At 39.7% G+C, this 17,807-nt stretch overlaps 2 protein-coding genes across 2 annotated transcripts in view; one reads left to right on the top strand and one right to left on the bottom strand.

The window, feature by feature from the left end:
• Window positions 1-2,191, bottom strand: part of LOC137969867 (ankyrin repeat and SOCS box protein 13-like) — a 3,967-nt gene extending 1,776 nt beyond the window's left edge. Inside the window, exons 1-3 of the mRNA XM_068816256.1 lie at window positions 1,623-2,191; window positions 614-712; window positions 283-499 (exon numbers count right to left, since the gene is read on the bottom strand). Of these exons, the coding sequence (XP_068672357.1) occupies window positions 283-499; window positions 614-712; window positions 1,623-2,126 (820 nt within the window). The 5' untranslated portion in view covers window positions 2,127-2,191. The remainder of the gene's footprint in view (window positions 1-282; window positions 500-613; window positions 713-1,622) is intronic.
• Window positions 2,192-2,495: 304 nt separating this feature from the next.
• The window catches only part of LOC137972036 (dynein beta chain, ciliary-like), a 62,873-nt gene continuing 47,561 nt past the window's right edge, over window positions 2,496-17,807 (top strand). The window contains exons 1-14 of the mRNA XM_068818838.1: window positions 2,496-3,049; window positions 7,361-7,554; window positions 8,352-8,541; window positions 9,747-9,846; window positions 9,964-10,175; window positions 11,057-11,290; window positions 11,616-11,783; window positions 13,278-13,394; window positions 13,763-14,031; window positions 14,152-14,220; window positions 14,650-14,776; window positions 15,355-15,619; window positions 16,120-16,289; window positions 17,247-17,321. Coding sequence (XP_068674939.1) covers window positions 2,705-3,049; window positions 7,361-7,554; window positions 8,352-8,541; window positions 9,747-9,846; window positions 9,964-10,175; window positions 11,057-11,290; window positions 11,616-11,783; window positions 13,278-13,394; window positions 13,763-14,031; window positions 14,152-14,220; window positions 14,650-14,776; window positions 15,355-15,619; window positions 16,120-16,289; window positions 17,247-17,321 — 2,535 coding nt within the window. The 5' untranslated portion in view covers window positions 2,496-2,704. The remainder of the gene's footprint in view (window positions 3,050-7,360; window positions 7,555-8,351; window positions 8,542-9,746; window positions 9,847-9,963; window positions 10,176-11,056; window positions 11,291-11,615; window positions 11,784-13,277; window positions 13,395-13,762; window positions 14,032-14,151; window positions 14,221-14,649; window positions 14,777-15,354; window positions 15,620-16,119; window positions 16,290-17,246; window positions 17,322-17,807) is intronic.

Here is a 17,807-nt window from a genome sequence, read left to right as displayed (position 1 = left end):
AGAGAAAAGTTTCTCATCTGAGGATACAACACAGAGAGTACAGCTGTAAGGCCTTGAAACAGCAACCCTGGGGTTGGGAGTCCGGTGCCTTAACCAAAGCACCACTGTGCCTCCACATGTCCCCTTCTGTACCTCTTTTAATCTATCAGGATGAACTACTGAACATGTGTGGTCCCCAGACACCTCCACTGAATGGATTTGTCTTGATGTTCCTGATTTCAACCATTAATTTAACCCATCAATGTGACACACCATTAGGAGCAAAGAGAATTGAAGACAAACCTTCTTGTTCAAGCAGCATTTTTTCACACTCTGGGTGCTTCCTAGCCCTGTCCCGTGCTGTCAGGCCACATTTATCTTTGATGAACACATTTGCCCCATACTTTAACAAGAGCTTTACATTCTGTGATTTACCATCTTGAGAACAGAAATGTAATGATGTTGCATGATTCCAACTTTTTGAAGATATGTTGACATCAGCTCCCATTTGTACAAGCACCTAAGTAAAATAGTTAATCAGAAGATTGTGTTTTAGTAAATTGTCATCAAACCCTGCTTCCTTGAAAATATATATTAAGAGGTTAGGCATTGCTGAAACAGTTAAAGGAAGTACCTTGACAGATTTGTGACCATCTGGGGCATTTATGCAAGCATGATGTAATGGCGTACATCCACTTTGATCCATGGCATCTAACTCACACTCTGTGTTTGCCTTACAAAAGGAAAGGTAGGGTTAGGACCATTTAGGTTACATAGGATATGTTAGGTAAGATATGTTTGGCGAGGTCTACCTTCCTGATCACTCTTTTAAATAACTATTGATCTATCGCTTTAAGTTCTCTAGATTTCCTGTCAATCTTTGACCAGAGTACTGGTCCTAAGTATCTGACCGAATGCTTAACTTAACCCGTGGTGAACTTAACTCTAGGAATTGTGCTTATTTATATTCCAAATTGCACTCAAAATCATGTGATTACCTGTAAATAATCATTGGTGACACAAGTTAACACATCACCAGTAAATTTCCTTTCACCTAAACAAAATATCACTCTAAATTTAGATTTCAAAGGGAAGATAGTAAACGTTTATCAGGAACAAGAACGAGCCACAAAAATGGAATGTTACCCCTGAACTTGCGAGCTACCCAGTAAAGTTTCATCAACTACAGCTATATATGCCCAATCAGTGGTTTCTTTTTAGGTCAAAGGTCACTGATTCCTCAATATCAAGCACTGTCATTAAACACTACAGCAAAGATGTATTTTGATGTCACCCATTGTTACTTAATCCCAGCCAGAGTATGATTCAGATTGGCTATGAAAACAAAGGGCTCTTTGCTCTTTGCTTTCAGTGGTTAGCACATTTGAATGTTTTAAAACACATCTCCTGCCGATATTCTAATATACTTTCAACAATTTTGCATTATTCTTGGTTTTCACTCATGTGACAAGGCGGTCATGTTGGTGGGCATTACAATACAACTTCTTTTCGCAGAATTTGCATAATAATAAAGTTTAGCTCCCAGCGGAGAGAAAAGTTATTGTTCTTGCCAACCAACCTGGCTAACATGACGTCATATGCAGACCGGCAATACAAAAAATCTGCCCCGTTCTCTGACTTACCAAGAGTTCCACACAAGTTTCACGCACTTCAGAACAAGCTATATGGAGTGGATTTTGTCCCCGACCATTCCTTACATTAACACAACCACCAGCTTCGATAAGTATCTTAAGACAGTCAGCTCTTCCCTCGCGAGCTGCAATAACCAAAGGAGTTTCGGGAAACTTTGTGTTAAGATTTGCACCGGCTAATACCAATCTCCGGACACAGTTCTTATGTCCAGCGTAAGTCGCCACCCACAGGGGCGACAAAGCATTCTGCACAACGCCAATTCCATCAACAGATGCTCCTGATTCCAGCAGCAATCTTACACATTCCTCGTGTCCTTCTTTCGCTGCGAGAAACAAAGCTGTTACGGCCGAACTGTTTGCACAGTCGACGTTGACCTCTTTCTCCGAGAGAATAGCACATAATTTTTCAACTCTACCGTTCTCTGCGGCATATAGAAGTTGAGCTTCTTTTGGTCTCTGCTCAATCGTCTCTTCCACATCATTAACGTTTCCCATTAAATTGTCATTTGTTGCCTTCTCTAAACTGAATGTCTAGAAAGTCGCCATGTTTGTTTACGTATGACTGAACAGACCCATGGGAAAATGACGATGGGGCCAAAAATCGCGGGGAAAGAAAATACCACTGTCCCTACCCCAATCAGTGGCAAATCCACAAAATGACTCGACTTTAAGACGAAGAAATATTGCTCTGTCTCCTTAAAATGACAAACAAATGGGAAAATCTACGATAAGAGAGACATCCTACCAAGAATGTGATGTGAGAAAGCATTGGTTGAACGTCCATTGAAGAAAGTTGGATTTGTGCCCAAAGTTCAAAGATGGCGGCCATGGGAACTGAGCTAAACAAATGTTTCTATAGCAACTAGTCCGATTTCAGACAAGAAGACGGGAAGGTCAACGAAGCTGCAGAGTTTACCGAAATTTAGCAAGAGTGTCAGTCTTTTTGCAGCCAATGGGATTGATGAGCCTCGAAAAGCGATCTAAAAACTCTGAAGGAAACGCTAAGTTGATTATCAAAGCACGGAAAACGCTTTAAATTTGTAAATAATTGCAAGAAAACAAATCGCCCAAACATGGAGTTCAGTGACGTTCGTTTCGAGTTTATTTCAGAGTACACTTTAAAGTCAATGAAGTTGAAAGCAGATAAATGGGCAAAATTACAAGGGAACGACGAATACAGGCAAATGGTTTTGGACTTCTTCGAGAAACAAGAGTACAATATTCTCATCATCTACCAGAATACTGCCGGACAACTTCAGCCATCATTTGATTTCCCCGCGTCGATAAAGGCAAAGGCCGTGTATTTTTCTAAGAGGGAAAAAGGCATGAATGTTGGAAAAGACAATTTCAAAACAGCTCTTACATATGGAGATTTATCTTATTCACCACTGGAGCAGTTGTCGGCCCTTGTCGACGAGGTTTGTTTTGCAGGCTATAAGAAATTTAATTTGTAAACTAATTATCGGCATAATTGTTGTTTCGCAATGTCCCGGGGAAGTGAACCTTACGTCAAACCTTCCTCGGTATAGAATTGGCATCTCCTCTGTTGAAGTTAACATCGAAGGAAGTAATAGGATAATTTAATTGTCGTTCGTGACAGAGGTCTTAAAATGAAACCTTTTTCCAGCAACAGCAAAACTCCAGAGGGATTGGGCTTTTTCGTTTGGGGTTTTTGTGCAAACATGCATTTAATTAAGAGAGATCTTGCATTTGCAGAAATTGTTGCCCACCAACTAAATTTGTCATTGCCGGTGATCGATATTGACAATATTATGGGGAATTCAATACATATCATAGTTGTTATGTGTGCATTTAATTACAGCCTGAGGGAAGAGAACATCTATTGTTTCATAGTTTTGATGTTTTTAGTCTCATAGCATTAACTCCATTCTTTTCCCTTGACATCAAAGCTCATGCGCTATGATTAACAAGTCGCAGACCATCTTGCTTGCATGCAACACATCACACTAGATTAGGCCATCGCCACAAAAACTCTTATAATCAGCCTTGCAATTCTTGATGGATCATACAAAAAATAATTGGATGGCATTTTTGTGACTTCTGGAATAATCAATGTCAAGGTGGAAGGCTATGCAGGGGCTTCATTAGAAGCTGGTTACCAGTGGTATACTGCTGTCTATGTTGTCAGAAATTTGCCTCTCGTCACCGGCTACTCTGCCTAATGATTTTCACTCAGACTCTTATAAAAGACCAGAGTGACCACCACTTATTTTGACTAGCCCTGAGGCATCTACTCCAAAATGTAATATAAAATATTAAAGCCCTGTTATGCTGATTCCTTGAATTAACTACAGGATCATAACCAATGAAAACACAGATTTATAATAATAACTCCAAAGCTCCTGGTGATCATCACCTCCTTTCACCAGGACATGCAGAGTACGGTCTGCTTCGATGGGGCCACCTCCAATGCCTTCCCAGTCAGCAGTGGAGTAAAGCAGGCCTGTGTCCTTGCTCCAAACCGGTTCAGGATTTTTTTCTCTATGCTGCTCCAGTATGCCTTTGTAGACTGTACAGAAGGTGTCTACGTCCGGACAAGGTCAGACAGCACACTCTTCAACATCGCCAGACTCCGTGCCAAAACCAAAGCTTATACAGTGCGCATACGACGCTGCTTTAACTTCCCTCAGCAAGGAGGGCCTCCAACATCTCGTAGACGAGCTGTCCCACACCTGCAAGGAGTTTGGGCTAATGATCAGCCTCAGGAAGGTCTACCAACATCCTGGCGCAAGGTGCTGTGTCTCCCCCAGTCATCACCATCGACTACATGGAGCTGGAGGTTGTGGACACCTCCACCTACTTGGGCTCCACCAGCTTCAGGATTGCCAAAGCAGCTGCTGTCATGGCCAAACTCAACAAGCAAGTGTGGGGCAATGACCTGTTGAGCGAAAGGACCAAGATGTGAATCTACCAAGCTTGTGTCCTGTCGACTCTCCTTTATGGCAGAAAGTCATGGACGACCTATGCCAGACAAGAGTGACGACTCAACGGCTTCCACCTCTGCTGCCTTCAGCGCCTGCTGCACATCAGGTGGCAGGACAGAGTCCCCAATATCGACGTCCTGGAGCGTGATGGCTCACTGAGCATGCCATCACTGCTCATTCAGTGATGCCTTCAATGGCTCGGCCATGCACATTGCATGGAACCTGACTGCCTGCCAAGTGAAATCCTTTATGGAGAACTGCGGGAGGGCATCCATCGTGTGGGTCGACCGCTGCTGCGCTACAAGGACGTCATCTAGCGAGACTTGCGATCTGCACTTATCTACATTGTACACCAGTACATGGGAGGACATCGCCAAACACTGAGATACCTGGCGTTAAAGTGTCAAAGTGGGGGTTTCAAAGGCAAAAGCGAACGCTAGAGTCCAGGCTACATGCAAGAGAGCAGCGAGGAAAGAACGCACAGCCTCTGCGTGCAATTCCACAAGGCACGTCTACGCCACCTGCAACAGAGACTGCCACTCCAGGATCTGGCTACACAGTCCTACAAGATCCTGCTCAAATCCCCAGCACTAACCATCGCTTCTTTGAGACGAGGATGCCACTACTGTAGTAATAATAACTGTAACAGTGGAACTGGGAAAATGGTGAACACCTAAGGTTTTCGCAACTGTGCCACATGTTGAAAGCAACAATAGTTTGCTTTGGCGCACCAGTGATCGCTGAAAGGACAAATATGTGCACTGTTCCGTTTCTTTATGAGTTAGTCTCTGAGCTTAATCAACCAGAATTTGATGAAATTAAATTAATGAATGAGTTGCCAGTAATCGGATCCATGCTTTATACATGTGTGCAAAGGGTTCTGGGATCGCCAGGGGGCAAACATTACAAGTCACTTTGAGAAAATGTATGGCGGAAACTTATTCAACGTCCAAAAAAACGATTTTGGAGAGAGAAGAATGCTTTTTTTCGACTCAGTTTTATCAGAATCACGGTTTTCCTGGTCACACTGTAAGTTGCTTTGTCATGCCAGGTAGTGTATCTCCATCTTATCCAAAGTGGTAAATGTATGGCAAGCTGGTGATGGACAGTTGCCCAAAGGAAAACGCTGGTTCACAGTGGATTTAAGCTCTGGTGAACAGGGGTAATATAGCTGGATGGTGAACATCTGGAAATAACCTGTGCTGTTAAGACCTTAGGAAGTCAGGCTGTCACTTCCTAAGGCTGGCATTAAGTGGTTTTCTTGCCACCTTCCCCCCTCGGGCATGGAACTCATATGAGGTTTTTCCTATCTCAACTTGACTTGAGAGGTGTACTCTGTGTACCCCAGTTTTCCATCCTCTGCAGCTCCATGCTCATTACGTCTCACTGTGGTGCTGTGCTCCCGGATCATACATAAACACTGTCAGAGGTGCCTTGTGTATTCTTCCACCCCATTATCTTGTTGAGCAACCTCCTTATTATTTAGTCCTGGAGACTGCAAAAAAGAGTGTTGAGCACGGCCACTATTGTTGTCTTTTTGTAATATATAATACGAATGATGATGGTGATATCATTAATAATAACATCAATAATGATAATATAAGATAATTGATTATGACAATAATAATAATAATAATAATAATCAATTATTTGCCAAAGGCGAGGTGAATATTGGTGAATAAAAATCCAGACAAAGTTGAGGGTTTGATTCATCAATATTCACCGAGCCTCAAGTGAATAATACAAATGTAGTTGTTTTAGCATAATTTCATCTAGGTGATTATTTGGGAAAATATGCATTTTCTTTAAAACAATTATTAAGGACGTTCGCGCCCAAAACGTTCCCACGTACAGATTTTTTACAGGTAATGATCTACTTTTGCCAAAAAGGCAAAAAAAATGGGGGGTCACCGTGCTCGTTTTCGAGATCATGAGTTGCATTTTTAGAAGATTGCGTTACTTTAAGACGATCTTAGCTTACAGCTGTCAGCAATAAAAAAGCTACATGAGTGAAATTTAGATCAGGTAAACGTACTCAGTTCAACATACCGGTAACTAATATAACTAAATTAACCTTTGCAGCTGATGTCTTTTTCTGAGGTAAAATAGACCTTGAAAAACGATACATATTAGTCTAAGAAAGAAAACTTCGGTCGCACGAGAGCATAAAAGGGCAAATATTTGTAACTTCTCACGTACAGATTTTTTTTGTTTTTTGTTAAAATGGACAAAATCAAGAAAGGAAGTGATCTACGGAAAGAAAAATGGGGGTCACTGAGCATTCAAGAGAGTAAAATCGCTGCGAAGTTCTCAAAGCGATTGTCTATTCGCACTGTCACGCCATTGCGTGACATTTCCGAGAAGACCTGGGTCCACAGCTATCCCATGATGCCACATACTTTCATGTTCCATTCTTGTGGAAAATTTTTGCGCCTTTAGCATCGTGTTTACTTTCGTGGTCTACGATGCATGACGTGTGCGTGACATGTGCAAAAAGATGCGCAGTAGCAATGGGCGCGAACGTCCTTAAGTTCTTCGTCTATATAGCTGTCACCTTGACAAAATGGCTTGCGGCCATTTTGAAAAAAACCGATAGGTGATTATCGCATAATAATCGCATCGATTGCAACCAATCAGCATGGAGAATTTTCAATAATCACCAGCTAGATATTATTGTTACTATTATTATCATTGCAAATTACGTGCTGACTGCCCAAACTATATGTTAATTTGCATTATTATGTTGACATGTACACCTTTAAAACTATGTGCAATCTTTCTTAGATCCTAGTGCCTTTGTTGTCAAATTCTCATAACCATGAGCAATGGCCAGCAGTTGTTTCTCAAGATGTACAACGCCATGTTCACAAACTTAAGAGTGATGTCTTTGTCATTGCTGGTCAAGTTAAAGGAAAGACATTATTACCACTCCCTGTGGGATCAGAGCAGGTCTCTGATGCTGTGGAAGCTGAAGAAAAGTGAGTGATAATTCAAACAAAATTGATATCTTCCATCTAGTATACTCATCAGATTTTGAGGAGTTAAATTAAATGGGCGTTACTCACAAATACACTGGTTGAGGAAGTTAACGTAACATTCCTTTCAGGGACCCCCTTCCACTACCCAACCCCCTTGAAATCAATGTACTTAGGGAATATTAAATATTTGCTGATGGGCTATGTCTCAGTCACCATATAGAGCAGTTTTCAAATGACTGTTGAAAGTAATTAATATGCGATTGCAAATTTTTGCTGCACTAATAGTGATCAGTTGGTTTTAATAAAAATCTTGTGGCATTTTGTCAATCAATGAGAAGGAAAAGCTGCAAAAGGTGCATGACATTCCACGCACAATTTTTCTCACTCTTTGAGAAAGTTACATGGAATCGCAACTATAAATAATTGTGGAATGGTTCATTGTGCTGTAATTGCACCTGCTGTGATTGGTTGAAGGTAATAATTTGCTTTGTTATTTGTTTTTCAACAGTCAATTGAAAACTGCCCTAAGATGTAAATGACATTGTTTTCACTTCTTTGCTGCAAGTATTCATCGGGTCATATAACTGTAATCACACTATTGCAAGGAGTTAATGCAAACTAAGGTGCCAGAGAGGAGGATGGAGCTCACATGTCAGTGTTTCATTTCCCAGAGCTTGTAGCTTCTGTATTCATGGAAGTCATTGCAGGCATTCAAGATCCTACTGTTGGGTCAGAGGACTCAAATAAGAGGGTGTAGCTGAGCCCTGACCATTTTTATCCCCTTTGTTTTTCCCCAGAGGTGAACCATTTGATCGTGGCCTTATTCATGCTATTGAGTCAGTCATAATTGATTGGACACACCAGATTAAGAGTGTTCTCAAGAGGGATTCGGCTCAACCACTCCTTGAAGGACACAATCCTGGTCCAAACGTTGAGCTTGACTTCTGGAAATCGCGTTCCATGAACTTGGAATGCATCTTTGAACAGGTTAGTGATTACAGTCTGCTTTACTAAAGAGTGAACAACTGCATTTAATTAACCCATTGACACCTCAAATGCCCTGCTAGGACTCCCCCAGGTGATGAGTAAAATCGTCTGGTGTTTATAGACAGTAAAATGTGTCAAGTCTCACTCCCAGGGGTCAATGGGTAAATGGAAGGGACAAAGTTTTTGACTGCTTAACCCATTGAGCCCTCAGGTGCCCTAGGATGCCCCAATTGTCTGGTGTTAGACAGGGTAAAATCTGTTAAGTCTTTTTTGTAGGGGTCAATGGGTTTAATAATTAAGGTGTTCAGTTATCTGTCTGTGGTAGCCAACCACCATAGCCAGCAACTAAATGAGTTTTCAAAAGGCTTCTGAGTGAAATTAAAACAAATCTTTTTTGGTGACAATTAAGATGCAGGGGAGGCAACCACAGGACACCAGCAAGAAGCAGCCTCTCTTTTATCCCTGGAAGTTATACTCCATCTTATCATTAACAGACTAAAAGCCTTCCTAAAAGATGTCTGAGCTGGCAGAACTGACTCACATCAAGACGATATCCATGGCAAGCTTGTCATTATGACTCTAAAAAAATTATTGGATTGGAATGTTTTCTAGCATGCGTAAACCATAAACCATGCATGCAGAAGTGTCAGACAGGGAGAAGGAACAAAAACTATAGCTGCAACAAAACAGCAAACAGCGACAATTAGCCAAAGCTTTACAGAATGAGATGAAATTACTGTATGAAATGGAATGCAAGCGGTTTTTGATAAGTTTCACAATTAAGTATTCCATCCCTTTCTCCTTAACTTTGACATTAGGTCTGTTCTGATATACTCTCGGGACTCAAAGTGCTCCTCAAGTATTATTAATTAAGTTACATGTAAACATAATCTGTTACAATAACCCTTTAATGTAAAAAAAAAGCCTTGTTAAATGCTGGGAGTAACATTTTTTGCTGAATGGAAGATTTTGCAATGTTTATGAAACTTGAGCATATTAAATGACATAATGAAAAGAATGCCCTTGGAAATAACTTGAAGAGCTCCCTTGTGGTGTGTGCACAATTTATTTTAGACTTAATAGACAGTCATTACTTTGAGGTGAAATTCAATTAGCTACATATTATTTGCTTACTGGAAAAAATATTGTCAGCCCTTAATAATAATTAAGTTTAACTTATTTCATTACTGAATGTTTGTTTTCAGCTCCATGATGTCAAGGTTAGGAGAATGGCTGAGCTTTTAGAAAAGACCCATAGCAGTTACTTTCCTGCTTTCAAGAATATTTTCAAGGGTGTAGTAGCAGGTATGTGGTTTTGTTGGGAATGAATTGGAGGATGACTAGTAAAATATAGTCAGAAATGTGGATTGACCGCAGAAGTGTACTTGAGGTTTTATTTATTGTACATTAATATTTTCACAGCTTTGGAGGAGGCAAGGGACATCAATATTCATCTGAAACCCTTGCGTCGATTACTGGATGACATGGAACAATTTGATTTTTCTGAGCTGGATAAGATACTCCCAGCCATTCTTCATACAGTTGGTCTAATCTGGGCAAATTCCAAATATTACTGCAGAGCTCCAAGGATCATTGTCCTGTTACAGGAGCTGTGTAACATGTTGATTGACATGGTAAGTAGATTGCAAGCCAGGGCTATTGATGAATACTGTATAGTGTATGTGAGAGAATGTCTTTGGGAATGTCTTTAGGGAAGCAAGGATGGTGCTGTGGCGAGAGCACTTTGACTCCCGCCAATGTTGCCTGGGTTCGATTCCCAGACTTTGCGTCACATGTTGGTTGAGTTTGTTCAGTTGGTTCTGCTCCAAGAGCTTTTCCTCTGGGTAGTCCAGTGTTACCCCTCTCCTAAAATACCTTGAGTTTAACTGATTTGATTCCTGTACACAGGGTTTGTGCTACTCCTTGAAGTCCTTGAAAAACCCTGGAATTTAATTTTGGACTTCAAGGGCACTTGAAAAGCTCTTGAAGAAAAGGATTTGGTGGAAAAGTGCTTGAAAATGCCTTGAATTTTTGCTTGGGTGAGAACTGTTAAGATTGCACCATGCTAATTTAAAGAAACATTCCAAAAATTGAGCCCAAATTTGACTTTTGGGGAAAGATTAAATGCAAAAAATAAAATGTTGGTGCGTGCACTTAACTCGCAGGACGTGGGAAAGAATATCATGGGAGGCTTTTTCAGCAAAGAAAACACTGCAACACGATGTATGGCATAGAAATCTTCTTACAAAGATTGCTTGAAAACTCAATTTCTAGTTCTTGAAAACTCCTTGAATATGCCTGGAATTTTATATACAAAATCCAACATGAACTCTGTGTACAGTGCCCTCATTAGTGCCCAAATCCCTCAATTCAATTCCTCTTTCCATTACAGCTTATTACCAGCTGGTACCATTTGCTCCCTTTTAATTAACAAGGATGATCATTCTTGATTCAAGTAATTATTACCCTGGTACTGATACATCCTTAATTAATCACTTCTTTTGTTTCTTCATAGGCAAGGATATACTTAGATCCTGCCGAGATTTTTAAGTCAGAAGCTGAAGAAGCTTATGAGAAAACCCAGAAAGCCATTGCGATTTGCACCTGTTTTAAGGAGCACTTTGAGGAAGACAGAAAAAACATCCAAAAGTTTTTTAAGGAGGGACAAGAAGTCAAGCAATGGGAGTTTGCCAATGAACTGGTGTTTACAAGGATCGATCAATTTGTCCAGAGATTGGGGGTCGTGGAGGTTTGTGAATGAAACGTCCTTTAAGTTAATGACAAAGAAACTGTTGGTATCATTATTGTACATATAGAAAAAATGGAGCCCTTCAGATAATTTACTAAATCTGATGGCTTTATTGATAAATATTGGAGGTAAGTTGACTTACAGTATAAACTAAGACATTTGGTATCCATGTATCATGAAAGATGATGATACATGGATCCATGTATCCATGTATCCTAGTATCCATGGTAGAAGACGATAATTTTTTAAGGATAACGGGAAGAAATGTAATTTTTCGTTGTAGTCAAATTGATTTTCATTGGCCCCTGTGCTCTTTGTTTTTCAGGACCTGTTTTGCACAGCTATGGAGTTTGCCAAGTTGGAAAAAGTGGAACTGGGTGGTATCAAGGGCAAGATGCTCAGCCATCAAGTTGTTGAGATCTTTGCAGAATTCAGTGAGATTTTTTCAGTCTTTGGCAATCGTACATATGATGGACTGGATCCTACAAACAGGGTATGAGTATTAACACATGTGGATGGTTAATGATAATAATCTTTGTGAAATAGTATTTCCCTATTTTTGCACATGCATACAGAGAGCAATGCCTTATTTCCATTAATTAGCTTTTCAAGTCACAATGTTTGAAAATGAATACCAATGGAATGTCAATTCTGGGGGTGGGGGTAGGGGTAGGGGTAGGGGGTAGGGGCTGAGGGGGACTGTAGCTGAAACAACCCAAAACTTTAAAAAAATAATGCTAACCTTAGGCCTAAACGCTATTGCTTTAGATAATGTTAAGCCTAAGGTTAGCATTTTTGTAAAGGTTTGGGAACTTGTTTCAGCTATGGTACCCTTCACCCCTACCCCCAATCCCCAATCCCTTACCCCTCACCCCCTAACCCCCACCCCCGAAATATACATGCCGAATACTAACAGTGAAAAGAGGCTGGAAAATAAACTTTTCCCTGCATGCTTTCATACTATGGCTTTGAATTTTTGCTTATTCTATTCGACTTAAGGGCCAGTTCCTTGCAAAAGTTATTTAAATAATTTGACTGCAATTTGATGAAAATCCACTGCAAAAGATGAAAAAGTGATTTTGCATTCAGCCATTCAATAGCTTCTTTCATGGATATGCAATTTGGCATACACCTTGTTAGCTGCACTTTGTTAAAGAGTTATGAACATTACCTGTTCTGAATTTTGAAGTGGTTTTGTTCTTTTGTTTTAAAATATTGCATTAATTACGACGATGCACCACGAAAGGAAATGCTCCACCTTCTAGGTTTGCTTGAATTCAGCCAATAATGACTAATATAATTGTAATTTAATATGACAATCAACAGTCAAAGTAAAACAGATAGAAGTCTTAGTTAAACATTATCCATGGTGATAAAACTATGTTATCATGCTATGATGTTAACAAGCAATAAAATAAGAATGACAAGGATCTTCTAAAAATTATTAGAAACATTATAATGCTGCTATGTGCTTTTGCGTGGCATGAATTATTGCTGACAGTCTAGCTCTGAATGTGTCACACCTTTATAATTGTGTGCCTTAATAATTTTGTGAAAGATTTAGAAAGCTGACGTTTCGAGCGTTAGGGCTAACGCTCGAAACGTCAGCTTTCTAAATCTTTCACGGTGGTTATTCGACCTTTATCAACTCGTTTTATAAAATCGATTTTTGTTTCAATCCCCCACAGACGCAGTACCACAGTTTCTTTAGAAATTAAAATTTAATAATTTTGTGTTTAATTAGAGTAGGTTCAGCTTCCAATTGACCTGCTTTACTTCTACAAGACTGAAATTATGTTGACGATAAGTGATTAAATAAACCTTTTTGTTAAATCTTATTTTTGATAATCATATTTATTGGAGACATGCTTCATCTAACTTTTTTTTGGTTACACTGTAGTTACTGATAGAGTAATAAATAAATTGAGTAAAGTTGAGGTTAAAAATGTACAGTTTCTGTAATACTCGCTCTTCATTGCATTCTCAGGAATTTGTTGACGATTACAACCAATTCAGAGAGAGAATAGCTGATCTGGACAGAAGGCTTGCTTCCATCGTCTGCCAAGGGTTTGATGATTGTCCAAGTACAGAAGCAGCTCTCAAGGTAAAACCAAAAATAAATCCTGCACATTTGGAAAAAGTTTAAGTTCGCTCTAATACCACAGATATTTTTTAACTTTGCAGTGCTATTGTAATCACTTTCCTTTCCAGCAATAAAAATTGGGGCTAACAAGTTAGAGTTTTTGAGATATTAGCATTTGAAGACAAAATATAGGGCATTTTTAGGTGACTCTGTTGTTGCCTTGACAATAAGACATTTCCTCCAACTGGTTTAAGCCACCTTAAAAAGAGGGGGCCACACCCTCTCAACACATTTTTCTCATTTTTAACCATTCCTAAATTTAATCTAGCCACATCTAAACAGTGGACATTCTGTACACTGACTCAAAATCTTTCTGTCCCACTTTTTAGCTTCTTGATTGCTTTGGCTCATTGCTGGATCGACCACTCATTCACGCAGATTTTGAGTACAAGTATCCTGTCCTTCTCAAAATGTATGAAGAGGAACTAGATGAAGCCAAGGTGATATTTGATGGTCAAATGACCTTTGCAAATGAAGAACAAACTATGCCAATCAACAAGAACATGCCTCATGTTGCAGGGGCCCTGAAGTGGTCCCAGGAACTTCGAGACAGGATCACTAAACCAATGCACACTCTCAAGCTTTCTGTTAATCATGGGTAGGTACTGTGCAAGGTGTGCTTTGGCCTCAATTATTGGCCATGATTTTCAGCTTTTTACGAAACGTTGGCATATTAGTATCAAAACCTTTCTTATAATGACAATCTTTTGGTTTGCAGCACCCTTGAGACAGCTGAGGCTATGATTATTTTCAACAAATTTGATGAAATGAGTAAACTGCTGGGCACGTAAGTTTAGCATTTTTCGCAATTTTATTACGGCAAGTGTTACTGAGATAATTTGTATTTTCTTGTTTAGGAGCGTGTTATTATCATTATCATATTCATTATCGTTATTGTTACCGTTACTGCCATCGTTATTATTACCATTACCGTTACCGTTACTGTTATCGTTGTCTTCATCACTATCATAAGTATTAGCTCAAATAATACTGAAGATGCCGTTGTGAAGGCAGTGTCTTTCTCTTCATTTATTTAGCATCACATTTCCGAGTTACTTGCTGTCCCCAATGTGATTCTCAAGTGCTCTAAATCACCAATTTCACCAATCAATCACCAAAAGAGGCCCGTAGATGCTAGCTAGGTGCAGTACATCTATTAAAGTTAAAATTTTGTAAGCAGTTTAAAAATCATTAACGTGACTATGATCTTTCACAGGTATGAAGAGAAAGTTTATGCCGATTGGACCACAGATGTTGGATCTATCTCACAAAAAAATCTGGACAAACCTCTTATCATACGGGATAGCAACACAAAACTCATTAAAGTCAATTTTGATCCTCAGGTCTGTTTGAGAAATTATTTTTCGTCTAAAATACGTGAGTGCCTCGTGCCAAAAATGAGAACCTCTTCAAAAACTCTGTCCCTATTAAAGATGGCCTTTTGAACAGTAATTGACCTACCGATCCCTTTCTCAAGCAATTACCAGGGTTGTTCAGTGAAAGACAATCAACCGGACATATTTCACACCCTAAAGGAGATCGTTCATATCCAGAAAATAAGAATTGAAAGTGAAATTATGTAAAGATTTTTTGTTGTTTAGCCAGATCCTATATGTTGCTCGTTATAATGACTGCTTTTGATATTAAAAAAATCTTCCTATTTGAAAGATTAGCTCTGAATCATGGAATGTGCTTTTGTGAGGTATTTGTGCACAAGCTTGTCGGACAAGCAAGGCCTTGCAAGCGATTGTGTTTTTTGGACAGCAATGGATTTCAAGATAACTGGGTGTTAGCTCTTTCATGCGAAAAATCTGTGTTTGTCTTCGCTCTCTGCTTGTGTTCTGAATGATAAAGCAAACATAAGAGTGACCATATCACCATGTCTTCATCATACTTATAAGAACACTTTTCTTTGTTTCAGCTGATAGCAGTGCTTCGTGAGGTTAAATATCTTGAAATTGCTCAAAATGAAACCCTAGAGAGTATTCCCGAGAGTGCTACAGGCATTTACTCACGGAATGAGACCTTTCACAAATTCCTCTCCAACCTTGACTTGACTGTTGCGTGGTACAACAAGATAAGGGAAACGCTGCTTGATGTGGAGTTTCCTCTGGTGGAAGGGCAGTTGCAAGAGATAGACAACCAACTGCAGCAAGCTGAAACAACGCTCAACTGGAACAGTGAAGGTTTGTGCCTATTGGTTATGATATGCATTTGGTGCTAGAGTTTTAAGACATAAGGCACTCTTCAGACATCAAATCAAGTGTAAAAAGCGAACTCTCTAACCACTCTACCAACCCTGCTTTGTTTCACGCAACTGTTTAAACTATTCTCAAAAATAAATAGACAAATGAAGGAAAATGCTGGTTTTTTTACTTCTTGATTGAAACAGATTTTCTTGATACACGCTCATATTTCCTACTAGCCAATCAAAATTCGTTTGATGTCACAGCCGTGTTTACATACTCTCATCCAAACACAGCTATTGACCGATGAAAGTGCGCGTACTATCCTAATTATTTTATAAAATTTTAGATAAGTATTGTAAAGTTATTGGAGAGAAGTGTTGTGCCTGATAAGGGGGTTAAAAAATCCAGGGCCTTCCAAAAAAAGCGCGCTATGTTCAAAATAAATCCGTGTAAACAAAACCTTCAGCGTCCTTGCTTTTCTTGATTTTGTTAACAAGGTGCATGGGAATACATTGAGAAGACAAGGGAGATGGTCCATGACCTGGAGAAACGAGTACAAGCAGCCAAAAACAATGTTGAAAGTATGAGTCAGCTTATGACGAAATGGTGTGAAGCACCATTGTACGAACGGAAAGAGCGCAAGAAGGAAGGACTACTCAACATTGAGGTACGCATTATTATGTAGGACAGATTTTCTTGATGGAAATGCAGATGTACGGTATTTTCGGTCGATTTTTTTTTCATGAAACGAACGAGGAAGGCTCGGTTTTTCCTTAGCGACGAAAGCAAAAACACGAGCAACAGACGCAAATTCAGAAGTCTTTATTATTAATTTTTATTGTTTTATTACGAAGGGCACAAATAAGAAAGTTCGTGGGTTTGCGTATTTTACTTGTGTTTATGCTTGCGCTGCTAAAGGAAACCATCTTTTACCAGCAAGTAAGCTTTTTGAAAAGGGGAGAGTAAGCAAAAGGTAAATTTGCATGTAAGCCAATGTGGACAGATCGAAAGAGCACGAGCTTCCTTAAAAATCAGTTTCTTCGGGTTTGGTTCACATTTGTCCTCATTTTGCGATTTTGTGCTCCTTTTTTTCGTATTACCTTTGGTGAGCTGTTTTCATATTCAATAACCCATTTAAAGTAAAGTAAAGTAAAGTAGCAACCATATTTAACGTTGATAACTCGTAACAGTAATGTAACTGACAAACCTGGGGTTGACGGTGCGCTCATTTTACTCCCCCCTCTCCATCAGTGCTCCGTTTTTACAGGTGTTTAAAGCTACTTAAGCTACACAGAACGGAAAGAAGACGAAGTAAGGATGTGGGATTCGGGAATCAAAGTCAGGGACCTCTAGCACCAAGGCCGCGCACTAACCGACTGTGCCATCCTTGCTCCGAATTGCTGCATGCCTCAGTTTTAAATCGAGTCCCGGTGCACAACCATTCAAATGGAAATGAGTTGCGTATTCTTGTGAAAATCAAACTCATTTCCCTTACAATAGTTGAGCACCAAGACTCACTTCAAAACCGAGACAAACAACAACTCGGAAATGGTCTGTAGCGCGTGAAATTTTGAGCAGGAGAATTGGAAATGTGGTAACGATTCTTTTGATTTCTATTGGATAGGACAGCGAAACGAACCTGAACAAGCGTTACTCTTTGATCCAACAAGCAGGAGACAAAATCCATGAGCGAATGAAGGTATTTACGATTTTTTCCACCTGTTTCTACCCAGACCACTGATCATTCTTTATAGGATACACTCCAAGGAAGCGACATGCCGTGTCCGTATGGGAAAGATATCTGTTTACAACATTGCTTTTGTTTTTCAAATTTGCCAACCGCAGGAACAGCCAGTGAAGCTCTGGTTGGCACATTAATGACAATAGGTGACGTTAACGATATCTTCCCTATATGAGAAAGTATGGGTTACACAAATGGAGATGCCCTATCTAGCCCAAGGGATATGTTGTTCAGTCATTAGTTACTGAACGGTCTTAACACGCTACTGTATAAAAACTCGACCTACAAAGCCAGTAGGCATGCTGAGAACTCAAGTGACTTTGTACTCACAGCTGTATAGTACTCGCCCACGAATCCAATAGAAAGTAGACACACTACAAGGAGTTTTGCTCAGTTAAGGAGCCCTGTTGTGGGCTTTATGACGTCACATAGTTTCGGACGTAA

This window comes from Montipora foliosa, chromosome 9 (assembly GCF_036669935.1).
Source record: "Montipora foliosa isolate CH-2021 chromosome 9, ASM3666993v2, whole genome shotgun sequence".
NCBI lineage: Eukaryota > Metazoa > Cnidaria > Anthozoa > Scleractinia > Acroporidae > Montipora > Montipora foliosa.
Note: the sequence above shows the minus strand (reverse complement) of the source record. Positions and strands in the feature narration are given on the sequence as shown.